The sequence below is a fragment of the Sus scrofa genome, chromosome 13 (genome assembly GCF_000003025.6).
Source record: "Sus scrofa isolate TJ Tabasco breed Duroc chromosome 13, Sscrofa11.1, whole genome shotgun sequence".
NCBI lineage: Eukaryota > Metazoa > Chordata > Mammalia > Artiodactyla > Suidae > Sus > Sus scrofa.
In genome coordinates this window covers 110,785,321-110,812,780 of record NC_010455.5, presented here as the reverse complement: position 1 = coordinate 110,812,780, position 27,460 = coordinate 110,785,321, and the positions used below count along the sequence as shown (strand labels likewise).

The 27,460-nt window shown below is 38.5% G+C and overlaps 1 protein-coding gene across 4 annotated transcripts in view; it reads right to left on the bottom strand.

Annotated features, from left to right (window-relative positions):
* Positions 1–27,460, bottom strand: part of FNDC3B (fibronectin type III domain containing 3B) — a 344,224-nt gene that overhangs the window by 118,907 nt on the left and 197,857 nt on the right. For all 4 annotated transcript variants that reach the window (XM_021069801.1, XM_021069803.1, XM_021069800.1 and 1 more), the window contains one exon: positions 23,661–23,951. In XM_021069801.1, coding sequence (XP_020925460.1) covers positions 23,661–23,951 — 291 coding nt within the window. The remainder of the gene's footprint in view (positions 1–23,660; positions 23,952–27,460) is intronic.

Sequence of the window (27,460 nt, the reverse complement as noted above, 5' to 3'; positions counted from 1 at the left end):
ATATATCATTCAGGATGTTTCGAGGCTAGGATACTATTATGCAGTAATTGCTTCCAAAACACATGTTACAATATTTTTGCAGCTGACTGTGGCTTTAGAGAAGCAGCACATACTGGCTCCAAAAGAACAGAGACTATGTTGGACCATAAACTAAGCAGCTGTTTGCTATGCGGCACCACCTGAAATATCTGTGTGTTGTTTTCTCCCAACCAGCTAGTACAGAGTGTATCCAGACTACTCAATTTATTTATGGCTCCAGCTGTTTTTTTATATTTTCAGGCATTCGGTAATGGCTTGAGTAAAGCAGCCATTTTTCAGAAGCTTTTCAGTAAGGATCAAGAATTGCTAACTGTATCGTGGAAATTAATTCTGTTCTTAGATAAAGTAACAGTCATTAAAATGAATGAATATCTTTGAGTATAATAAGGGTCCTAATTTGACCTTCTCTCTGTCACTGAGCAGAAGTCTCACAAACACTTGCCATTGTATAAGAAACACCAACTTAGCAGCAAGTATAGGAAAACATCAGTCTGGGGAGCTAAAAGTTCCTCTGTGCACATATAAGGCCTCCATACAATAATAAGCCAGAACAAAGGAAAAAGAGGACGTGAGGGGAAGGAGACAGTAACCTCTGAATAGGTAGGAGACCAGCTGAAGGTGGCTGGCCTAGGTGACTTGTCTGACTGCTTAACAAAGGATTTTCTAATGAAATAGACACAGAAAAAGAGCTGCAGAAACTGATTCATGAGTTTCTTTAAGCAGCAAGTAAATGAACTGTTTAACTGAAATTACTGTGAACTGGTCATCACTAATATGTGAACTAGTCATCACTAATATATGACATTGTGAGTGTTGTTGTGAACAGGTGTTCATTTCTACATTTTGAATGAAATGTACAAGTCTTATTTTCTCCTTTCTAACTACTGAGCTTCTCGTAGCACACTATTAAATACTGGATACTGACATGCAATTAAGAAATTACATGAACAGAATTATAAGTGATACCATCTAAGTGAGTGACCCATTAAGGCTCATCATTTATAACAATTAAAGTATCACACTGACCAGGGTTATATTCCAGCAGAATAAAGTGAAATGAACTAGAGAAAAAGCAAATAGGTTTTGTTCAGATTTGGGTTTAAAGCTACCTAAGATTGTGAAATTATAAGCATTCCATCTGCTCACCAGCTGTGGTCTCTAATCCTCTTTAATAATTTCAGCTTGCACGACTCCATGAGAAAACCAGGCGTCTTCCAAATTTCACTTTACATTAGTTGCCAGGATTGATTTTTAGACACCAGTCTCCAGTGAAAGCAGCATAAAGTTGATTTTGCTGGCAGGTGTTAATTTTCAGAGAAGTGAAGGGAAGTGGGAAGAGGGACTGAGAATGGGAAGAAAGAAATTAAGAAGGTTCCAAGATCATCACATTGAGTTTTTAGGGTTCTATGCTCTCCAGCAAAGTCCAAAGGCTCAAATTAACAATATTACCTGAAATGTGAACTTAAATATTCCCTAAAACTTGTAAAAGGTAACGTTTACAATAAAGATCATATCCAGCTGTGCCTAGGTTATGTCTGCTATAGAAGTCAGTCCTGTCCCCACTGCAATCCATAAACTCTGCCTTTTAGTGCACTATAAACTGTTCCCCATTATAACAAAGCACTGCTACTTTTTCCTTAAGGTATTTTTTCGTTGTTGTTGTTTTTACTGACGTACAGTACAGTTGATTTATAATACTATATTAATTTCAACAAAGTCAGTATTTTTAGAGATCATACTCCATTAAAAATAATTATAATAGCTATAATTCTATATGATATACATTATATCCTTGTTTTTTCTATTTTATACGTAGTAGTTAGTATTCCTAATTTGCCCCTCCTGACTCCCATTTCCTCACTGGTAACCATTAGTTTGTTTTCTCTTTAAGGTACTACTTAAGGCAGTTTCTAGCTTGGCTCCATACAGGTGGTCACCATAGCTTAATTCAGGAACAAAATGTGTTATTAAAGAAAATACCCAAAACTTATTAGAGTTGAAAAGCACCACTCAGAGTAATATTTTTTATTACTTTTATACTCAAATATCTTTGCAACCTCCACCCTCAGACAGTTATTATAGAGAAAGTATGAGAAGAAATGATTCCTTTCTTTCTCAACCTTGGCAACCACTTGCTTTCCAGGCAAACACAGATCTATAACATCTCCTGCGTCTTCGTTTTTTTTTTTTGTCTTTCTGTCTTTTTTAGAGCCACACCTGTGGCATATGGAGGTTCCTAGGCTAGGGGTCTAATCAGAGCTATAGCCACCAGCCTATGCCACAGCCACAGCAATGTGGGATCCGAGCCGTGTCTGCGACCTACACCACAGCTCACGGCAATGCAAGATCCTTAACCCACTGAGCAAGGCCAGGGATCGAACTCGCAACCTCATGGTTCTTAGTTGGATTCGTTAACCTCTGAGCCACAACAGCAACTCCATCTCCTGTTAGACTTCTGATATTTTTTCAGAAAAGTTGGAATTAGAGGTCTCTGCTTAATAAGCCCAATAGTGACCTGCATCCCAGTGACAGTATCTTAAGAGCTAGGATTTGCTTCCTACTCAAATGTATTCTACCAGAACAAGCTTATCTTCTAGGCTGCAAATCACAGAGGCTTCCTTTTCTAGAATGCTATCTTTAGGGAGCTTTCTGAACCAAGAGGGTAGAGTCCATACTTTTTCCAAAAAGTCAATGAATTATCTGGTAGAGAATGCTTTCATATGTGGATGGAATCTCCACTGATAATTCTCATAGAAAAATCTGTTGTTCTGCTCTCATTCTATTAACATTTAGAAGGTGATGGATCCCCATGTTTATTTCTGGCACAGACTTGAAATTTACTTAAGAACTCCCTCCTAAGAGCATGGTGACCAGTCAAGTTAGCCCTGGCTGGAAGAGCCAAGTGGGAGCAAATAGGCAAATAGTCCTTAGTACTAGCACAAAGTGGTCACAAAGTCAGGTTTCACAATGTCTCTCAACAATCAGAAAAGAATATTTTCATCTCGTCTTTCAACATAATAAGAGCATATAAAACCACTGAGTGGCAAAGGTGATGAGTAATACAAAAGTTATGATACCATTTTTTAGATGCTCTAATATAGAAGTGTTAAAAGAGAATCAGATTACTAAGACTTTTGTCTGAAAAAACATCCCCAAACTATGGGAGACATCAATAGTTTAAAACAAAAGATTGAATCAGTTTCCATATTAAAATCTGTTTTAATATTCCAAAATATCTTTATTGCCATGTAGTCAAGAGTATCGGAATGAAGTTTTAATTCCTATGAATTACACGAAACTCAATGTAGATTGGACACGGGAGGAAAACACAAAGTCCAGATTTTTCCTAAGGGTAAAAGCTAATGGTAACAGATGTAATACTAGACTGCCAAAAGTGACTCTGCAACACCAAAAGTGGCTAATTCTTACTGAACAAAAGTGTGGGAAGCCAGTGATGAAGGTGTATTATCTTTATTTGATAGCAACGAAATATACGACTTTATCTACAGGGCAAGTCCTTCATCTGTGAGGATTAAACCAGCTCAGCAAAAAATTCTTACCTGGTAATTCAGTTCCTCAAAAAAAGCACTTTGGGTTCTGTGCTATGCAATTCTGGCATACGAACATATATAAGAGCTATCTGGTAACTCCTTCCAATTGCAATGAAATTCTGTATTTTAACCCAAGCCTTACAAAATGAAATTTTTTAAATAAAAAACAAATTCAGCAATTCATATTATCTGTGAAAAGATGTTTGGAAGTCCCTTTGAATGAGCTCTGCACTTGAACCTCTGACAAGTGCAATCTATTTTTAATACATTCAAGGGGTGAACTCTGGTGGGAGGATATAGACAGCACACAGCAAACAGGAGGTGGTCAGCCAGTGACTTGTATCACAAAGGACATGTTTTAAAGGGTGATACAATGGAGTGGTCTGAGGGCCTCTCTGTCCGAAGCATTTGGGCTACTCCAGGAAGAATGAGGACCCTAGCATACCAAGGGCAAGAGAACTTTGGAGGCAGCGGCAACAGAAAGAGGGAAGGCAGGAGGGTCTGGCATCTTCGAGGACCAGAAAGGAGGCCTGTGTGTCTAGAGCACAGAGAGCTGCAGCAGGACCGGCAGGGGCCAAGGCAGTGTTGAGCTGATATAGACTTTGCCACCAGGGTAATAAAGTCTGACTGTAGGCTAAGTTCTAAAAGAAAAAGAGGACGGTTTTAACAAGATCCTCTGGCTTCTATCTGGAGAATGAGTCGTAAGGGAACAAAAGTTAGAGCAGAGAGATTAGCTCAGGGAAAGCATTATGTGCACACACACGGATTAAAAAGTAAGCACTGACAAATCTCTGAGCCTTCTAAATTTTGTCATGAACCTGAACCTCTCTAAAAAAGCCAAAAAAACAAAACGCACTACATTAAAACTGGAAATCTAGGAAGAGAGTGCCATTTAATGAAATGTTTCGAATATATGGACATGCATTACTTGTTTCACTATAATCAATGTGATTTTCTAGACCTAGGTTTTAGTACATGGCATTAATGTCTAAGAAGAGTCACAACTCAAGTGATAAAGAACACATAGTCAATAAAATATCTAATGGAAAAGCATAGGTTTGTACCATTCTTGCTCTGTAAGCTAAAGAAACCAGAACATAAAGCTGTGAATCACAATACGCAGGCTTCCTTGCAGTCTGAAGTTATCCTTATTTCGAACACTGCTGATGAAAGATACACTGAAATGTAGACTGTAACATCATTCTAGACAGCAAGTAATACCAAAATCAGTAAGTCATATTCTCTACATTTAAGATTTCAACATATTTCCATGAATGCTGTGCCTCACGAAAAGAGCCAAATTCTACTAAATGGAAAAGGTACTTCAGTCTCCAGAGCTCTTCTTAAATAGTAAAACAATTTACCAGACATCGTAGTTCTTCCCAAAGTCCTTTATTTTTCTCATTTAAATTGGTTCCAAAAGGAACTGGCAAGGGCATAGTATATGCTGTAAGTGATTGATACTCTTATGGAAAAAACACCTAAGTAGCTAAAACTAAAGGCTCATGACTGTGGGTACAGTTAAATGGCTTAAATTAGAGTTAATGTTTTAAATTTATTGAAAATAAGACTGGAGAAACTATTTGAGATAGGTACTATGATATGACCCCTTCAGCTTCTTTCCCCTTTATTAAGGTCCTAGCAGTACCACAAGAGTTGACTGTGCGATGAAACTAAACTAGCACATCTAGTGGTCTCAACAGAAGGAAGACTATGACCCACATGACGGGTACTTTACCCGTCACATCATGGCATCTGTCCCTGCTGCTGTCTTCTGTCATTTGCCATCTTGGCTGCTATCACATAATCCAGCCGAGTTCTCATGTTTGGCCAAAACTCCTCCCCCCATCTTTTCTTTCATTTTCATTTACACAACCTGTTTCTGTACCTTAAATTCATTATGCTCACCAATGAAAATGTTTTAGGGCTCCTTATAATTTTATAATTATAGCCCAGGGAAAATTTGAAACTCACAGATACAGAGTTCTGACTAATTTGTTCATCCAAGCAACAATTTGCTGATGTTTAAACTAGATATTTAACTTTCCTATGTATTTCCTATCAAGTTTCCCAGAGTCACAGAATTCTGTTAGAGGAAAGAATCTTAACCGATTTCAAATACTATCTTGTCCATACTTAAAAATCTGTGTCTACTTTAGTCAAAACACCCACATGAGGGTGAAAAAGGCAATTAGTAAGACACGTTTCATCATGCAGGTAATAACTACTAAAAATATAGCAAGGCAAGATAACAGGGACTTAAAATTTATCACTCATATGACACATTGGGGTCAATATAACTCTTCTTCAAAATTAAACTAATTATTAGACCCCATTTGGATAATAGCTTTCAAGGGAAGGACACGTAATCAATCCATGGTGTTAGCAATCCAGTCAATACCTAACAAGCATCAGCTTTTATTTATTTATTTATTTATTTATTTTTGTCTTTTTGCCATTTCTTGGGCTGCTCTCGCGGCATATTGAGGCTCCCAGGCTAGGAGTCTAATCGGAGATGTAGCCACCAGCCTACGCCAAAGCCACAGCAACGCGGGATTCGAGCCGCATCTGCAACTTGCACCACAGCTCACAGCAATGCTGGATCCTTAACCCACTGAGTGAGGCCAGGGATCGAACCCGCAACCTCATGGTTCCTAGTTGGATTCGTTAACCACTGCGCCACGATGGGAACTCCAAGCATCAGCTTTTATGGAATTTTCTTGGGGGACTTTTATACTGATACATCATTATAAAATCATTAGAGTCATAAGGAATTAATTATTTTGACATCTTTGTGAGTCTTATGCTGGGTGAAAATCACCTCAGTTTTCTTTTTGAAGAAAATACATGTTCCAAATTCAATAGATTCAGAGTTCCCGTCATGGCTCAGTGGTTAACGAATCGGACTAGGAACCATGAGGTTGTGGGTTCAATCCCTGGCCTTGCTCAGTGGGTTAAGGATCCGGGGTTGCCTCGAGCTGTGGTGTGGGTTGTAGACACAGCTCGGATGCTGCACTGCTGTGGCTCTGGAGTAGGCCGACAGCTATAGCTTCAATTAGACCCCTAGCCTGGGAACCTCCATATGCTGTGGGTGCAGCCCTAGAAAAGACAAAAAATAAATTAATTAATTAAAATAAAATAAAATACATAAATAGGTTCTTTACAAGTGTTCTTGGAAAATGCCGTTACTTCTATTCATCTCTTTCAAGAAATTATATAGATCTTGATATTTCACTTCCCTTAAATATGTTCCATTAAATATGTTCAAAAATATATGTATCATTTACATGTGCATATACACACATATCCATGAGAAAACTTCAGTTTCCAGAGTTAAAGTGAATAATTGTTGCAGCATTCAACTTTGTGACTTCCCTCAACTAGCATAATTTACTGTGCACTGTGCAGAGACTTCCCTGATGCAAACTGCTTCTACGAAGAGAGGACGCAACTCTGCTAAGTGATTCCTGGCCCCTGTTACCAGAGGCAGATACCTGGAGCTGCTATTGTAGACTGATATTAGCTGTAATGCATTGAAAAGGTTGTGGTAGATGCTGAGGAAGGTGAGGGAATACTTTAATCAGACCTAAATACGATGCAAGGCAATGAGCTGGCTCCAGCCAAGTTCCCAGAATGGAGACACTGGCAGTAGCTTGCAGTAGGCTGAAAATGGCCCCCAAAGCAGAGCTATATCCCAATCTCAAACCCTATGAAGATTATCTTTCATGGCAGTCTTTGGAGCTGTGATTAAATTAAGAATTCTAAGATGGGAAAATTATCTTGGATTATCTGAGTGGGCCTTAAATGAAATCACAGGTATCTTAGGAGAAAGATTTGACATGCAGAGAAGACAAAGCCATGAGAAGACAGAGCAGAGAGAGATTTGAAGACATGGGTCCTGAAGACAGGAGTGACACAGCCACAAGCAAAAGAATGCCAGGACCCAATGGCTGGAAGAGATAAGTAACAGATTCCTCCTTAGAGCCTTTGGAGGGAGCATCACACGGCCAACACCTTGAATTCAACCCAGTGACACTCATTTTAGACTTTTGACCTCCAAATTTGTATTCTTCAGATTCCCTCCAGAGCCGTTAGAGAATAAAATTCCATTGTTCAAAAATCACTGACTTTGTGGAATTTGTTATTCACAGGAAACCAATGCACAGCCCATCAGAGGTGTGTTATATTGAGCTAACCTCTTCATGGACAAGAGTAATTTCGGTACAAACAGAGAGAGCAAAGATAATCAAGCCATATTAACTGAGTCCATAATATGGGCCAAGACTATACTAGACTTAATCACAAATTTGCTGAATTTGAGGGGTATGACAATGACCAATAAGGTACTATTCTAAACTTAGCATAGACATTAAAAAAGTGAGCATACTGCTATTTACCCCTGCTCAGATGCAGTTTCCTGGTCACAGAAATGAACGCCAATCTTTTTCTTTTGATTGACCGTTTTTTCCCATCTTGTGCATTAAAATGATTAAAAAATGCTGAGGGAACATCTGCTTGCAACAGTGTAGCGGAAAGACAGACAATATGCTTTCCAATACGCCTGGTGGGATAATGTTCTTTTGGTAGCAGACACCATATAGAAGGCCCATAAATCTAGGCCTGAAAATATTCCCTGAAGACACAGGAAATTGAATAAAACTGAAAAACTACACACAAAGAGTTTCCACAGAACATCCAATTCTCAAATGCCTCAAATTTCTCTTGAAAAAAGTAATTTTTCCAGGAACTAAAACACCACCTAAATAAAGTATAATTAACATAATTGTCACCTATGATTACCACTTGTCTAGGGATGGTTTATTTTCCATTTTGGTGTCTCGTTCACCAGCATTAATCAATAGGGCTCTGGCCACCATTTCAAGTAAACATCTTGGACACCATAACCTTACTCATTTTTTTCCTCGGTATCTTTATAAAATCCAAAAAAAGGTAAAAAATAAAACAATAATAAAACCTTTAAAAAAGGGAATTCCTGTCAAGGCCCAGCAAAAAACGAATCTGACTAGGAAACATGAGGTTGCAGGTTCGCTCCCTGGCCTCACTCAGTGGCATGCCATGAGTTGTGGTGTAGGTGGCAGACATGGCTCGGATCCTGGGTTGCTTTGGCTGTGGTGTAGGTCAGTAGCTGTAGCTCCGATTAGACCCCGAGCCTGGGAACCTCATATGCCATGGGTGCGGCCCTAAAAAGCAAATAAATAAATAAATAAAAATAAAATCTAATATATCCTACTTTAAACAGGTCCAGTGCTCCCCTAAAATACCACTTTTGATATTACTGCCCACAAAAATAACCTATCAGTGAATAAATCATCTACATTCATTGGTGTTCGGTGTTTTCTCTTATTCCTTCCTAACGCTGAAAGAGGGAGGTGGTCTGCCAGTTAGGACTCAGCACTTTCACCACTGTGACTCAGGTTCAATCCCTGGTCTGGGAACTGAGATCCCACGTCAAGCCTCTGCAGACTGAGCCCCCCCCTCTCCCCCAAAAAAGAAAAAAGAAAGACGGAAAAAAAATTAACTCTGGTGGAGCAACAGGTGAAAACAGAACACTGTATATTTAATTATCAATTATCAGTTTACTGGGGGTCTAAAATATTAGATTGAATCATACAAAATTTCTACTACTCAATTCTTTTTGACCTTAAGAAAACAGTTTCCTATAGACCGACCCAATATTATGAATCAACCCTATAGGTAACTTCTGAGCATCATTTTAAGTTTCAGGTTCTCCCTCACATGCCAAAGCTTGACCAGAGCTATTAACAGCAGCAATCTGAACACATTCTCCTTTATCCTCTTATCCAGAACCAGTTACCCACTAGGGAAGAGATCACCAAAGATAAACATAGACAAGGGGGGTAAGCAGGAAGGAAATGGAAATAAGGGGACACAGATAACCTACCAATCAGATCATGCTTCTTTAAAGAAGGGTCATAAACTTACCTAAAGTGCTTTTTCCTCAGACGTGCTCAGTGAGCTCATAACACAGTCTTAAAATAAGAGCATGTCTTCAACCTTTCTTCTTCAAAAGTAAATGGGTGGAGAGCTAAGATAAAAATCTAGTACTAAAAACATTCTTCTCAACTATCATTTCCTACTTCTTTTCCCAATCCAAAAAAGCAAAACAGAAATACCCAGTAGTAAATGAATGAATAAAGAAATTTTAATCTAAAATTTAAAAGTCCAATCATAGTATTAGTGATGACAAATATGGCAGGTCATGGAAGCCAGGTATACAGAGTGGGGGACAGGGGATGGGGTAGGGTGGAGAATTCACGGAATTCAAAAATGCAGCAATAAAGAAAAGTATATAATAGAATAAAAAGAGAAGAATGAATGTAAATTCTAATTTCTGGGTACAAAACAGTCCACAGATTATCAAGTTCAGAAAATCAAAGTTCTGAAAGCATATGTATAAAAGCTAATGTATAAAAGATTACTATGAGTATCTCCCATTCTAGTAGAAGTAGCATGATCACAGAATGGTAACCTACTGGCCCTGAAATTATTTAAAAGAAGTGGTTTAGAAATAGGCATTTATCAACTGCAGAATCAGTCAAATCAGCACTGATTCTACAATACATGTATCCTTACTACCTAAAAGACAACTTTTCTTCTGTGAAATACTAATGTAGTGGAGACTTACCAAACTTAATAGAGACATGCATGATATTCTAGATGGCATTGAGACCACTAAATTCAGAGACTGAAATCTATGGAGAATAATACTTCACGGACACAGAAATCATAAATGAAATAAAAATACAGTTTTGAATTGAAAACTGTCTGCAACCAAATTTGAGCCACTCTCTCAAGGACAATAACGCAAATAGTAAATATTAATGGTATCAGTAGGTTTCAAAAAATGAAAACACTTGATAGCAGAGGACTTAAAGCACCAATAAACATTTTTATTTAAGTAACACATGATTTTTAACCAGAGTTTTCAAGAGATTCTGATATCTTATGGAGTTCTTTGGAGCAACATTCCACCAAAAAATAAATCTTACTGAAAGACTAAATATTATTTTTTTTAATGTGCTTGGCAAGAGTCTTAAATAGTTTTGAGGAACTCAGTGAACCTAAAATATGGCAGTTTCTCCATCCCTCTTGACTTTAAGGATCTTACTGTTCCATATAATAATTTGTGTCTTTTCAAATAATAAGGAAAAAGAGGTCAATGGAAGTTCACCATGTGAATTAACAACAGCAGTAATAAGTGCCTTTATGAAAATCTTTTAAAAATTGTTTGTAGACCTAGTTCTTCCCTTTCACTTCCTCAAGTTGTTCTCTTGGGGTAGATCTAGTAAGTCTAGAAAGCAAGATTTGAATATTTACTAGAAATGCCATCAATATTTTTTATTATATATACATGGAAAGTAAGAGTGAACTTCCTTTTTTCACCTCGGGAAGAACTGACTACATTTTAAAGTAACCTCAGTTTGTTAGAGGACCTAAAAATAATCATGACATTTGATTAAAGCAGGCTGCTTTTAAGGAAGGCACACTAACCCAAGGGTAGAGGTAAACCCTTTTCTTAATTTCTAAATTAAAGTTTAAAAAGGAAAAATTTTCTAAATTTCCAGTTTTTAAGTACATCAAAACTCTAAAACTTCACTTTGACAACTACAGAGCACTATTCAAAAAGCCAGTATTTCAATCTAGTGTGTTGCTAACTACTATTGAAGTTCTGCATAAGAGTTCATTTCTAATTTGCTTATCAAATCAATGGACACAGGCAGTGAATGCTCTAACCCAGCAGAGAAAGAAGGCATAAGCTTCAGAGAAAGTCCCAAGAGGAAAAGAGTAAGAGATTTATTCACACAGAGATTGTTCAAAGTGGAGCCACCCAGTAAAAGGGCTCTTGGACCACACCAGGGCAAAAGGGCTATGCCCTACTCTGGAAAATGCTGACTGAGTGGGAGGAATGGAATCTATGAAAATGGAACCATGAAACCTCTCTTTTCTGCCTCTTGTTTTTTCCAAATTATCTTTATTCCACAATCCACCTAATCTTCCCTGTTCACAGCATTTGCTCCTTTCGTTCTACTTGTTTTCCTTTTCGCCACTTCCTTTCAATTCAATATGCCGTTCCTCTGAGGCCCTTCTCATTTCACTCCTGTCTCCTCATTTTCCAGCCCCATTCCCAACATCACAATCCCCTTTTGTGTCTGGAGCAAGTCATCCCAACCACTATTACCTGCTCTTTCCTGAGCCTGACTCCTACATGGAAAGCCCAATTCTCATGTGGCTGGGAATTAGTAGTTGCAATGGGGGGTGGGGGTGGTAATGAGAAAGTATTTTTTCAAAATGCAATCTCAGCACTAGAAGAAAAAAAAGAGGAGATTTTATAGTCAACTAGACACACATACACACTCTTTACTCTGTAAATCCTAAATCCCAAGTACTGAGCTAGTATAATATTGTTTCTCATGGACCTTTCCCATTTTACCCTTGTATTCTCTTTTCAATTCTTTTTTTTTTGTCTTTTGTTGTTGTTGTTGTTGCTATTTCTTGGGCCGCTCCCGTGGCATATGGAGGTTCCCAGGCTAGGGGTTGAATCGGAGCTGTAGCCACCGGCCTACACCAGAGCCACAGCAACGCAGGATCCGAGCCATGTCTGCAACCTACACCACAGCTCACGGCAACGCCGGATCGTTAACCCACTGAGCAAGGGCAGGGACCGAACCCGCAACCTCATGGTTCCTAGTCGGATTCGTTAACCACTGCGCCACGACGGGAACTCCTCAATTCTTTTTTATTTATTCTTTTTGGTTGTACCCATATGGTAGTTCCTGGGCTAGGGATCGAATCTGAGCTGAAGCTGTAACCTACATGTCACAGTGTGTGGCAACACTGGGTCCTTAACCCCACTGTGCTGCAGCAGGAACACCTCTATTCAATTCTTTTTTTTTTTTTTTTTTGGCTTTTTGCTATTTCTTGGGCTGCTCCCGCAGCACATGGAGGTTTCCAGGCTAGGGGTCTAATTGGAGCTGTAGCCACCAGTCTATGCCAGAGCCACAGTAACGCGGGATTCCGAGCCGCATCTGCAACCTACACCACAGTTCATGGCAACGCCAGATCGTTAACCCACTGAGCAAGGGCAGGGATCGAACCTGCAACCTCATGGTTCCTAGTCGGATTCGTTAACCACTGCGCCACGACGGGAACTCCTCTATTCAATTCTTAATGGAATTCTAAGGTCTCATTACAGTACCAAAAACTGGAACAGGGTGATATAATCTGCTACACTATGGTGAGTTTGGTTGGGCAAATTAAATTTTAAATAAAAGCCAAGGATGTTCAGCACAGAAAGGATGACCTATAATTAGCACATCTGCAATACTGACTATAATTATAATTGCCATGTTACAAGAAAGTGATCCTACCCAATCAGAGATTCAATACCCTGTCCCTTTGTAAAGCAGTTCCACACAGGGATCCTAGAGGACCATTCCACAGAAGGAGATGCAGTGACAAAATTAATGTTGACATAACAGCTGGAAAGTTGTTAAAATTCCATCACAAATGCTGAGACTATTTCAGATAGAGTATAATAGGCATGGTTTCTGACTCCACACACCACTCCCACACCATGTGGTGGCCAGCCTCTGCGCTGACCCCCTCCCCCACCTCATCCCATGATCATCCTCTCCTGGTATTCACACCTCTGTGTGGACACCTTCCATGGTTTATCAACAGATACAATATGTGACCAATAGAATATGAGCCACAAACAGAATATGGATGTGTACGACTTCTGAGGTATAAGGAAAAAGTGTGAAAGATTTTGAAATTTAGAGGCTTTCCTAGTTAGCTTATCCACCTGTGTTAACTGACTGTCCAGTAGCAAGTAATATGAGTGTTAGCAAAATAAACATAGAGAAGTTTGTTGCTCACCCAAGTCATCTCCAGCAACCTCTCTCCGTTTTCAACACTTCTAATATCTAGCAAAGTAATTTAAAACAGTGTGTTGAGAAGGTTCAAACACAGAATCAAGCTAGCCTGCTAGGCTCTGCCTTAGCCCTAGAATCTGGCTGAGAGAGGTAGCAGAGGAAAGATAAGGAGGGCAGTCTGAAGTTTGTTCCTGCCCAGAAGTCACCAGGCTGGTTGTGGGTAGCAACTGTTGTGGTCTTTTCTTGGGACTGGATACCCCTCTGACTCCCCTCATATTTCAAGTCCCTGGCACTGAAGCTGCTCAGCGGTGACTCAGAACACAGGATGCTGTGACCTTCAGCACTCCAAGAGGTATGCTCCCAGGCTGGTGGTGCTGTTAACAGGACCCACACAAGGCAGTTCCCATAGGCAGGAAAATGTCAGGGTCTTTCTTCAGCCATACTCTGTAACATTTTAAAAGCACCTAGTGCTTTTGGAGTTCACGTAGTGGAGCAGTGGTTAACATATCCAACTAGGAACCATGAGGTTGCGGGTTTGATCCCTGGCCTCACTCAGTGGGTTAAGGATCTGGCGTTGCCGTGAGCTGTGGTGTAGGTTGCAGACGTGGCTCGGATCCCGAGTTGCTGTGGCTCTGGCGTAGGCCGGCGGCTACAGCTCCAATTTGACCCCTAGCCTGGGAACCTCCATACGCCGTGGGAAGCGGCCCTAGAAAAGGCAAAACAACAACAACAACAAAAAATAATAATAATAAAAGCATCTAGTGTTTTTAAAATTGTATTAGAACTCATGACAGCCCTCTAAAATGGGTGTTATTAACTGGCCCCATTTCACACATACATGATAGAAACCGTAAATCAATTACCTTGCCCAAAGGCACAAGGCTCACAAAGGGCAGACGTGAGACTCAACTCAAATCTGCAAGGCTCAGGATAAATAGTATGTTATTTTGCTTCTAAGTATGGCACATTTGTGATGATGCCCTCTGACCCAGTTAAATTCAGAATTTAACTTAGCTAAACGAGAGAATAACATGTAAAAGTCTCAATTCAATAAAATTGAAGGTTATATATGTACCAGAAACAAACCATGTCATCACTTATACCTGTTGTTTAAAGGGTTCTTTGGGATGGTATGTATTTTACCAACATGGGTTCTGATGTCATCTAAATGCCCCTATGATCAGTTCCCAAGAAAGCAAAGAGGCAGAGAAAATAATATGGGTTCACAGAGTTAAGTACCACATATGGTAGAAACTAATCAAAATTCTGCCCTCAATCGTCTGGAGAACATTCATTTCAAAAGAAAACTCAAAAAAAAAAAAAAATGTTTGCATGTTGTTTGTCTTTTCATATGTAAGTGAAAACATGGGAAGCTTCAAGTATGATTTAATGGGTTAAGACTTCTTAAACTGACATGACAAAAATATCTCATCCTGCCTGTTGAAAGAGCCACGTAGTTAACATTTTTAAAACATTCCAGAGTAAAACACAAATATGGGGGAGAAAGGGCAAAAGGCAAAAAGATAAGCAATGGGACTGAATAAAGACAACTACACACTTTACTCATTAGCAAAAATTGGGGCCACAAGTTTCCTCTTTGAGATTTTACCCTTTGCATCAGTAAAGCCAATGCCTCTGTAAGGAAAAAAATATCAGCACACTGGGCTAAAAAAAAAAAAAAGTTATTCATCATTGGCCCTCTGAGGACAGCACCCAGGTCAGGAAGCACAGGTCAGTGAGCAGCACCCCCCTTCTAGAGCCTTCTGTCACTAAGCCTGCATCCCTTCCAGCCCACAAGCAACAATTGTTGCAAGGCCTGAAAGCCTGCTCAGACTTCTCCCAGCATCACGCAGAAGCCTGCCAGACTTGGGGATGGGTCTGGCAGTCTATGTCTGAAATGGAAGTAAGGGTGTTAACCGCCCAGTTTCCTGCCAAAGTGAATGTATCTTGCATTTTGATCCAAGGGTCCATACTGTCCCTTTAAAAAAAACAAAAGTTATTTGGGTTTGTTAGGCCTATTTTCACTTCCCAGACTGTACTTGGCAGAAGAATGGGTGAATTCCACTGACTTGAGATCATTTTAAAATATTTTTTTATGTTTTCTTGGTATTTTTGCCATGCTCAGGATTCATATGCAGCTGCAGACAGGTGAAAACACACAGGATTTATCATCACCAAAGACTTGAGAGATGAAACAATAATGAAAATTTGCCTAGAAACTGTACATCTTCAAATGCAGTAAGGAAATCATCCATTCTGGGAGAAAAGAAGACCCCTGCCACCGGCCCCAACTAAATCTCTTCCAAAACACCTTGTCCAAGCATGCCTAGGAGGTATGCACCCATGAGATAAAAGGTTGCAAGTGAAAGAAGAAATCAGCCACTCATGAAGTGTGAAAGGCCCAGTAAACATCTTATTGGAAACAGAGAAGCACTAGTGTTATCACTTATGGGGAGCCAAGACCAAACGAGATTCCAAAAGAAATCTGCCTTGACTCCCTACATTCCAGACCTTATTAACATTATACTCATCCTTGCAAACAAAGGAAACCACTGTCAGCTCTGCACAGATGGAAACAGCCACCCAGCAAGCCACCCAGCAACAAGATCACCTCCAAGAAGCCACAACTGCTCGAAATTTCAGACCTCTGGAGGAAAAGACCATCCCAAGCCTTACTTCAGAAATTCTTATCTGCACGATGAATACACTTTCAAGATAATTTTCAGTAAAGAGATATGGGGGTCAGAGTCTGGTTTCTGAGCAGTGATAGCAAAATGTATGAAGACAAAAAAATATCAGGCAGGACCATCTGCACAGGAATCAGAATACAAAAACCTGGTAATAAAGAATACTACTCTGAGAGTCAGAAGGCAGTTTGTGATCTCTGAAGAAGAGCAGAAGAATAATGCTTTTGTCACCAGCTTTCAATGCTACAATAAAAAATTATGATTCTATCTAAAACATGGCACATATGAACCTATCTACAAAACAGAGACTCAAACACAGAGGACAGACTTGGGGTTGCTGAGGGGAATGGGGAGGCAATGGGATGGATGGGGAGTTTGGGATTAACAGATGCAAAGTAATGAGGTCCCACTGTATAGCACAGGGAATAATATTCAATCTCATGGGATAGACCATGATAAAAACAAGATGTTTAAAAAAAAAAAATATATATATATATATATACACACAATATATATATACACACACACATACATACATGACTGACTCACTTTGCTGTACAGCAGAAATTAACACATTGTAAATTAACTATACTTTAATTTTTAAAAATTATGATTCTATGTGATGGAATTTTATCAAAATTATAACTAAATCTCTGGATTGTCAACAATTCCAAAGGTCAAATGCCAAAAGTATGCTGTATCTTCATTTTCTTCTATATTTGGAATTCTTACCATTTTGTCCCAATTTTTTCCCATCTGGGACTGGAAGTCTTTGCATAAGTGATTACATATATGTTAGCAACACAAAAGGGACTCTCCTACCCCAGTATATGCTTATGTTACAGAGGTGCAACAAAAGGAGTATGTTTCAGCTTAAATCAAGTGCTTTAACTGAATGCCTCCCATTCCCCTCATTTAAAAGCTTTCTTCAAATCTGCTTGGCATTCAAAAGGCCAGTGGTTTTCAAATATTACTATGCCTGATCACCACATGGAGAGCCCAATGAAATACAAGTTGCTGCCCCCACCTCCATCAACTGCAGTCCAGTAGGTCTGGGTCAGGCCATGAGGTCACAGATCACACAAGCTCCTAGATGGTGACCGAGTAGCCTGGGCCCAGGTGAAGGTGAGGAAAGTCTTGTGGGTGACACATGTCTGTATCTCCTGTTCCAGCCACAGAAGCACCAATTCTATCAGCTTTCATGGTGCACACACGTGTGTGTGTGTGTGTGTGTGTGTAAGACAGAAGAATGTTGGTGTAGTAAGGGAGGAAGGATACTGTATTTCAAACATAAGATTGTTTGAAAAAGGAAGATTGGCTCATTGATAAGATTTTGAAAATCATTGACTCTAACTCACCTGTTCATTTTACTGAAACTGAGGCTTAGTGAAATGATTTGTTATGTATCACAGTCCAAAGCACAGACCCACTATTATCTTATAAATCCATTGAGGTTTTAAAATGTTCAAATAATAAGTGAAAAAGATAAACCCAAGGATAAGGTAAAAGTCAGCAGTATCAACTGCATACAAGATATACTTTTATTTAAAAAAAAAGTTGGAGTTCCCATCATGGCTCAGTGGTTAGCAAATCCGACTAGGAACCATGAAGTTGCGGGTTCGATCCCTGGCCTCACTCAGTGGGTTAAGGATCTAGCGTTGCTGTGAGCTGTGGTGTAGGTCACAGATGAGGCTTGGATCCAGTGTTGCTGGGGCTCTGGTGTAGGCCGGCAGCTACAGCTCTGATCAGACCACTAGCCTGGTAACCTCCATATGCTGTGGGTACAGCCCTAGAAAAGACAAAAAAAATAAAAATAAAAATAAAATTTTTAAAAGTCTTTAGAGACTATGCCTTATAATATTCTTGATGTTCTTCCTCTCTCCCTTTACCACCCAAACCACCCACTCACACACACGCAGACACCCCAATAACTAATGGGATTGCTTACATCTTTTATATCATCAGACAGTGGATCTTCACCAAACTTTCTATTTTTCACTCTGTTTTCACGAAGTCATTTCCAAAACAGTAACGCAGATAACCCTATTCTCCTTTCCAAGGATATGTGGCAAAGGGACTACAATAATGGTTGAAAAAGTTGGTGGACTTCAGTTACAAAACTGTATCTCACTGAGTAACTTCCTTAATATCATATGCTTCGGTTTTTACTAAGGATAAAATGGAAGGATGAAACCTGCCTCTGACTTGATGAAGAGCAACATAAACTTCTTTAGCCTGTGTGGTAAAAGGAATACGACAATTTTAACTGGGTTTTGGCCACAGAATAGGCTCAAGGAAGCTCTTCTTGTACAACATTCTGTACACAAGGACAAATTCTTTCATTCCTATCCTTGGATAACTGTGGATGTGGCACCCAAGCACTTATCTAAAGTCACATACAAGTTAAGGAAAAGAAATAGGGAAAATCGTTTGAAATACTTCCCTCTAACCAATCTGCTATTATTCTGCCTTGGGAAGACAGACTTCACAGAAGAGGTGATGTTTGAGTTGGTTCTTGAAGAACTGAGTTAGAGTATAGTAGGCAGAGGGACCAGAAAGGAAAAGCCAAGAAGAGAGAATAAGGCATAGTCTGGAAATGGGGCAAAACTTTAGGCATCTGGTGGGGAAATCTCAAATACTTCAGAAGATGAGTGTCAAGTAGCTTAAACTCATTCTCTGGAAAATGGGGACCATCATGGAGGTTCCTTAAGGAGGGGAAGAGCATGTTCAGATATGATGTACCTGCAGCCTCAATACAAAGGATGGGATGGAGATGAAGATGGATAATCACATATCTAAAATCACAAGGTGGTCCTTTTCAGACTGAGCACAGGGACTCCTAACTCAGGTTTCTAAGAAATGTATGAGGAGATACCAAAGACAGGGTCCACAAGAAAGGACACCCCGAGATGGTACCCAGAGTTCTGACTCACTCAGAACTTTAAAGTGTCTCTAATAAGGCAGTGAGAAGATGTGTGAAACCTGGCAACTCCAGGTAGGTGACACATTTTTACCCCAGTAGCAATCTTGCTCAGAGAGCCTAGATGAGATTTTTCAGAGGTAAAGGTCCAGGAGAGCAGGTTTAGCTTTCAAAATGAAGATGGGTTTAAATAGAATGGAGCCACTTCTGGCTTACAGGGTAAGGAGCTGCAGGGGAGGGGCATGAAGGCAAGAGAGATGGCCAGCAGATGGTGAGAGGGGACCACAGGGGTACACGGGCACAAAGAGATACCTATTTTGAGAAGGGGCTGTATCTTGTTTAGAACTGATCCTACGAAGGAAAATAAGACTATTCAAGTACAAAAGTGACCATTATACTCAAGTGTTAAGAACCAAGCTAGGCTACTTTTATTAGTTAATAATGGAAATTAAAATACCCATTTTATACCTGAGGATATAGAAAATAAGGGAACACTAAAAGCAAATAGTCAGCAAATGACAAAACCCAATTCTAAGCCAAGAATATCTGATGCCAAACTGTTCTCTGCCCATATTACACCATCGACTCCAAGGTGTGCAAGAAAACAGGAATCCCACATTTCCCTGAAGGTACTGTGGGACGTTGTCCTGCCTGAGCTGTTTTCCTGATGGTACCAGTAAATGAAAGGAGGGGTTGACTGCAGAGAAGAAGGTCTATTCTAGAATATAAGGCAGTTAAGGACCCAGCATTTACACCACAGTGGCTGGGGTTGCCACTTCAATCTTATGTTTAATTCCTGGCCCAGTAACTTCTACATGCCACAGGCACTGCCAAAAAGAAAGAAACAAAACAAAACAAAACATGAAGCCACATCAGGTGAAGAGATTCTGGTTCAGCAGGTCTGAAGTGAGGTTTAGGGGACTGTATTATTTTGATGTTCCACCAGTGTTTCTGAAGTTGAGTCAATTGAGAGAACCAGAATGCCAGACAGTAATTAATTTATCTCAGTCTTTTTAATATATTTACTTGTGTAGAGTAACATTGGTTGTTTGCTTCTTAACACAGGGCCAGGGACAAATTTGAAATTTTCCCTTTTTCTTTGACATCTGTATTTTCTACATGGTAAAAAAAAAAAATATATATATATATATATATATATATATATGGTGAATAAGTAGAGTCCCTCAAAATCTAAGGAATTATGAGGTTAAAAAGGTTGGCTTTCTCTGGAGATGTGGGCTAGAAAAATATAACCACACGACGTGGTTAAGTATATATTCTTATCTTGTGCAAACTACATACAAATGTAAACAGGTCAAGATACCAGCGTTAATTATAGCTTAATATTAATCAGATGGCTCTGTACCCTTAACAATTATTTGAGAGATCATTTCCTGGTATAGGCTATAGTACATAAAAAAAAAAAAAAAAAAAAAAAGCCATCCGGGGAGAATGCAACCATTTATGAAAAGGCAGAAGAAACCTTTTGGGATCCTTTTAGCCAATAGCCACATTCTGAGTCAGACAGGGCTGAAGCATTACAAACAACATAATGGACTCCATGAACAAGAGATGCTTTTGTTTGCCTCCTCCACTTGAGTCATGTTTCCCTCTTTGCTTTGACAACCTGGAAGCTCAAAGCCAAATAGATGGCCTACACAGGCAACTCTATGTAATTCTTTATTTATAACCATAGTCATGTCTTCATCTTATTTGCCCTTGATTTCCTCAGATATTTTTTAATAGACTAATTTGCAGAGCAGTTTTAGTTTTATGGCAAAAATGACCATATGCAGATAATACCCATCATATACACCCCAGCCCCAAGTACACATAGCCTGCCTCACCTCCAAGCCAGGGCAGTACGTTTGTTACAAGTGATGAACCTATATGCACATATCACCATCACCCAACATCCATAGTTTACACTACGGTACATATAATTCTTGGTGTTGTATGGGTTTTGACAAATGTATATGATGTGTGCCCACCATTATATTATCAGACAGAACAGTTTCACACCTAATAATCCTCTGTGTACTGCATATTCATCCCTCCCTCCTCAACACCTGACACCCATGGATATTTTTACCTTCATAGTTTTGCCTTTTCCTGTCAGATGGATGCAATCATAGAGTATGCAACCTTTCACTTGGCTTGTTTAACTCAGAAATGTGCATTTGTGGTGGCTCCATGTCTTTTCATAGCTAGATCATTTCTTTTTAGTGCTGAGTATATTACATGTCTGGATGTACCAGTTTATTTATTCATTCACTTACTGAAGGACATCTTGGTTGCTTCCAAGTTTGGGCAATTATGAATAAAACTGCTATAAACATCCACGTGTATGTAGTTTTTAGTCAGGATGTAACTTTTCATTTCATCTGGGTAAATGGATATTTTTTATCCAACATGCAAATCCTCTCCGATCCTTATTGGAATGAGCTAGAGTACATAAAATAATACTCCACCTGATTCTATATTTTGCGGCTAAACCATGTGGAGGGGTAGTACTTGGAGTGTTTTTGAAGAGGCAAATTATGTGATGAGAAAAACAGCCATAACCGAATTTGAACTAAAGATGAGATGAAAATACTTTCTCTTTCATTGTTAAACAAACACTCCCAGAAGCCCATAGCAAGTGATCTCACTACTTCCAACACAATAACACGTTCTCCATGCAACAGCAAAAAGCTTAATGTGTTCAGAATAATTATACTCTGTCATAATGTAAAATGCCAAAATGTTTGTAAACACATGGACATTAGCAAACCATTCAGTATAAATTTCAATGCAAATCCATTTCCTGTCTTGTAGCCATGAGAGAATATTAAAACAGAGAGCAGCTTACACATTTAGGTATATGTGAAATGAAATAACTGCACATATAAGGAAGGCATTTTCTTCTGCCACAGTTAATTCACAACTACATTAATTTTATATGCTAACTTCAACCCTGCTTCATCTTATTTTCCTTTTCTTATTACATCTCTTCTCTTAGATCTTACTCAAATTTATTTTATCTGCCTCTGTTATATTTATCTATGTCTTTTGCCTTAAATCTTTTCTGATGCAAGGCAGGGCAAAAATTATTAAAGATGAATCAAGTAATCAAGGTAGTTCAAACTTCATAAGCTCTCTGTAGGTAGCTTAGACATTCTTTTTCTCTTTTCTACAGACTAAAAATCTCCTTAGGAAAACCAATGTCTAATTTTTGTGTGTGTGAATTCTCTTAAATGCTCATGATTTAAAATTGTAATGCTAATAATTTAATTTTAAAATTATAAATTTTAGTATCATTTGACTAAAAATTACTTTATAAAATATTAAATAAGCCATATACTTTTTTGTTTTGTTTAATAATTATAAGAATAATGCATAATAACTGCATAAAACTTGGAAAATACAGAAAAGAATAAAAATTAATAGAACCTGTAATACATTTCACTCAGAGAAATTCCTGTTCAATTTTCACTGTATCTTACCATGCTTCTTTTTAACACTATTAATTCACATGTGTAAATAACATGAGAAGAAATAGTGATGCCAATGTCTGGATTTACCTAATATCCCTCTGCCCTGACAGAGGCCAGTCTTCCCTACACGATCAACCATACACAAATTCTGCCTTTTTCATTCACAAACATATTTTCATAGATATAGTGCCTGTTTCTACCTGGATGAGGTCCAATAAGGAAGGAGTAATATTTAGTAGTGTTATAGTCAGTTCTTACCTTGTCATTTACTTATCTTTGTTTATTTATACATATAAACTTACCTAGCTTATCAAAATGTTTCCTTTTTTTACTTCCCTTAAGTCAGTCTTCTATTACTGGCCTATACAAAAGGCTTCCATTTTTTAACTCCTGTAGCATCAGAACAGGCTGTGTCTAAATCTAACCTAAAAACTTCACTTGAAACACACATACCTTCTTCGCCAAATTAATTGATCTACAGCCACAGGATTAGTCTACAAAAACCCACAAACCCTCTTGAGCTTATGTCTCCCTATATGTGGTGACCCAAATTCTTCCTTCTCATTCTTGGTCTATGAATATTTCATTCAGGATGCCAAACAACAACTGATGAGGGAAAAAGAAATACATTCCCTTATACAACGATAAATGACACTGCAGTGTGGAAGTAATTACATCTGGTTTTATGAGGTATAATTATTTTGAGATTTAAACTAGCCTTACTTAGAAAGAGTAACTGTTTTACTAAGGATCCCTTCCACATCTGTCTACTCAGAATCAAACAACAGAGACAAGCTAGTGTGAAAACACAGATACCTGTTTCTGAGATTAAGAAGAATGTTACATGGCACATGTGACCAAAGAAATAATATTTCTTTCATGAAGTATTAATAAAAAAAGAGATGATACAACATTCTATTCTTGATAAGCAAAAGCATGAGAAGGTCTACCCTATCATTCCTAGAAGAAAGATCAACTGTCATGAAATAACCATTTTAGGCAAAAGATATATTTTTTAGGATGTCCATCACAACAATTCGCTTTTTATGGCACATGTCTTTGAGCATTACCTTGCAAGTCTGCATCATTTGACTTTGGACTGCTTCTTGCTCGCCGCTCTGTTTTCTTAATGCCTGGCCCACCGCCACTGCCGCCTCCCCCGCCACCTCCGCCACCACCACTGTGGCCCTTCCCATAGCCATTGTACACAGTTGTGCAGTTGCTCTTGTAGATGGAAGAAGGAGGGCTGTTGAGGCGATTCTGGCGGTCAATCTGGCGGTCTTTCAGTTTTTTGTGCGGAGGCTTGCTGTACTGGTCTTCTCGGGTGATATAACTCGACATTCCATAGAGTGGTATAATTTCTAGAATGATGATTATGACAAATGCAAGTTCAGTCTACATTTTCAAAAATTATTAAATAGTCAAATGACTCCTGAAGGAAGAAGTTTAGCACATTACTAAACACAATATAAAAATATTTTTAAGATAATGATATGCATGGTATACATGTTTAAAATATTCCCATTCATTTCTAACCAATAAAGGAATAATCATTAAAACTTACACTATGTGTTCAGAAATGTTCCAGAAATTACGGAAAATACTGAGAAGACAAGGTTATTGTCCACCAAGACTTCATATTCTAACTGAATATGTAACTAAGTTAGACTTAGACTTTGCCTGTTAATTGTGTTTAGTACTTAGAGTATAAATTTAAAAAGTTAGAATTAACAAATAAAATATACCCTTAAATAATGTGTCCTTAGAATTAAGATACTTAAAAGTATGCGTTATCCTTATGGACAGAATGGCATTTCTATTGGAAAGTATATAGCAACCAAAATGTAAGGAGTTATCTGCTCCCCCTAGAAAAGCCAACATTTGAACAAAATGTACTAAAACAATGAGATGAGAAATTTCCATTAAAAATAATCAAAGCTCACAGAATCAAGGGAAATGTTTAAGGAGATTTTAGAGTGGTAAATATAAGCCATCTCTGCAACCTGGTGCCAAGCATAATACCCTATGGCCTTTAACTCTTATTTTAGGGTAATCAGGGGGCAAGACAAACTGACTTACAGAATGCCACCTTGCTTCACTATGCATAATTTTATATGGCTCAAAAGCATGGAAGCAGGCGTTCCCATCATGGCTCAGCAGTAACAAACCCGACTAGTATCCATGAGGATGTAGGTTTGATCCCTGGCCTTGCTCAATGCATTAAGGATTCAGTATTGCCATGAGCTATGGTGTAGGTAGTAGACATGGCTTGGATCCCGTGTTGCTGTGGCTGTGGCATAGGCCTACAGCCGCAGCTCCAATTTGAGCCCTACCCTGGAAACTTCCATATGTCACTGGTGCAGCCCTAAAAAGACCAAAAAAAAAAAGGATATGCGAGAAAAGCAATCTCATGATCTTAGGGGAAAATGTTTATATTAAATTTAAACATTTAAAGTAATTAAAAATTATATTTAGACATTAATAAGTGTGATAATATATAACACAGACATCAGGTCCTTAAATATTTATAAGAAAAAAAAAGGTCCCATATGCAGAGTGACTATATAAATTACCATCCAAATCTGAGTACTTCTGAGGGTGATTAGGGAGCACTGCTAATTATTTCTCTGGACACAAGACCTAAATCAGCCCTATGCTAGGCACACCAGGAATGTATGTTTACCCTACTAACTTAACAACTGATGTTTGAATTTTTCAATGGAAAAGCGCCACTTTTCATTTTCTTTCTGTTCAAAAAGCTTGAGGAAGATCTTAAAAAAGCATATCCTTACAAGACAACCAATTTGGACTAGAGAAACACAACCCTATTCAAACAGAGCATGCCCAAATAAATCATGTCTAAATATACAAAATGAATGGTAAAGGCTTTAAATACCACAGTTCATTACATTAGAGATTTCAAATATTCAGCATGGGTACTAAAACAATAATATTTTAAAACATCATGAACCTTTAAAACTCATATGGTTTGAGAAATTAAATGTTTTTGTTTTGTTTCTTTGTGCATGTGCCTCACGGCACATGGAAGTTCCCAGGTCAGGGATCAAACCCACACCACAGCAGCGACAATGTCAGATCCTTAGCAGAGCCACTGCACCACAAGGAAACCCCATGAAACTAAATGTTTAAATTGCTTTTAGGTGTGTGAACATTGAGACCTAAGGGAAGAGAATATATGAATGTTTTTTTAATTTATAAAGCAAAGGATTTTTGTTTTCTGCTTTCTTTAATTTAGAATCAATGAAGGCTAAATTTTAGTCTATATTATTGCTCATGTTATTTTTAAAGATACTAAGCCAAAATAGCCTATTAAATTAAAACAACACAATTTTGTTCGTTTAATTCTTTTTTTTTTTTTTTTTTTAATTTTTTTAGGGCCACACCCGAGGCATATGTAAATTCCCAGGATAGGGGTCAAAACGGAGCTGTAGCTGCCGGCTTACACCAGAGCCAAAGCACTGCTGGATCTGAGCCACATCCACAACCTACACCACAACTCACAGCAACGCCGGATCTTTAACCCACTGAGGGAGGCCAGGGATCGAACCTGCATCCTCATAGATACTAGTCAGATTCATTTCTGCTGAGCCACGATGGGAACTCATGCTTAATTCTAATGATGGTTTAAATCATACTGTTGCCTAAAATTACAAAGGACACCATTCACAAAACAGTAACTGTGTGGCACCCTACTAAAAGACTGCTAAAATAAGGCCGGTCAGGAACTCTTGAGTCAGTAGCCAAAGCTTTTCACAATGTTATTTAGCTCACATCCAACCAGAAAACTCTGACATGCCCAAATATTTAATGTGTACCGTGTCAGAGTACTGAGTACCTTTCAAAAAATTACAATTAATTCTATTTTTTCAGTTTTTATCCAAATATTTTCATGGAATACGTCTAGCCTCTGATGTTTTGGAGTGTTATATTACTAGGCAAGAAGACTATATAGCATTAGAGAGTTTGGGGTGTTTTTTTAATGGCCATACCTGCAGCATATGCAAGTTTCTCGGCTAGGGTCAAATTGGAGCTGCAGCTACAGGCCTACACCACAACCACAGCAACACTGAACCTGAGCTGCATCTGTGACCTAAGCTGCAGCTTTCAGCAAAGCTGGATCCTTAACCCACTGAGTGAGGCCTGGGATTGAACCTGCATCCTCATGGACACTATGTCAAGTTCTTAACCTACTGAGCTACAACAGGAACTCTGCATTAGGGAGCTATTGATACCTTTATGAAATTATTGATTTCATCTTTTGCTATCATCCCTCCATATCCCATTATAACAGCACCTGATTCTTTCGAATTATACTAAATTTCTTTCTAACTACAAACAAAACAAAAAAATAAAAAGAACCCAAATTCTATCAAATTACAACAGGATACAGAGTATTTCACTTAAAATACTCATCTCAAATTTTTCTTTTGTTAATAAGAAAATATTCCAATGTGATATGAACATAGAGGGAAATATACATAATTGATGAGAGAAAGTGAGGTGATTGCTTCCCCAAAACCTAACAGGCATTTCTCATACAATTTACCTGTAAATCAACATAATAAATGTTTGAAGCAAATACACACTTCAATTCATAGTCAGACACAGAAAAAATGCTAGAGGTTAAAGTCTAATTTTACCCTCACTTATCTGGTTTCTCAGTATCCATTTTGATAAAGAAGGGCTTTAGACTAAACCAACACCAAGGTCAAAGACTCTTGTTCATTTCAAGGTAAGTATTTGCCTAACAACCAGTGAAACTGTGGCTGCACTCATGGCTATTCTTAAACTAAAAACAGGGTTCAGGAGCCACGTCAATAGCAAGTTCTGCCAATATTGGAACAGGGCA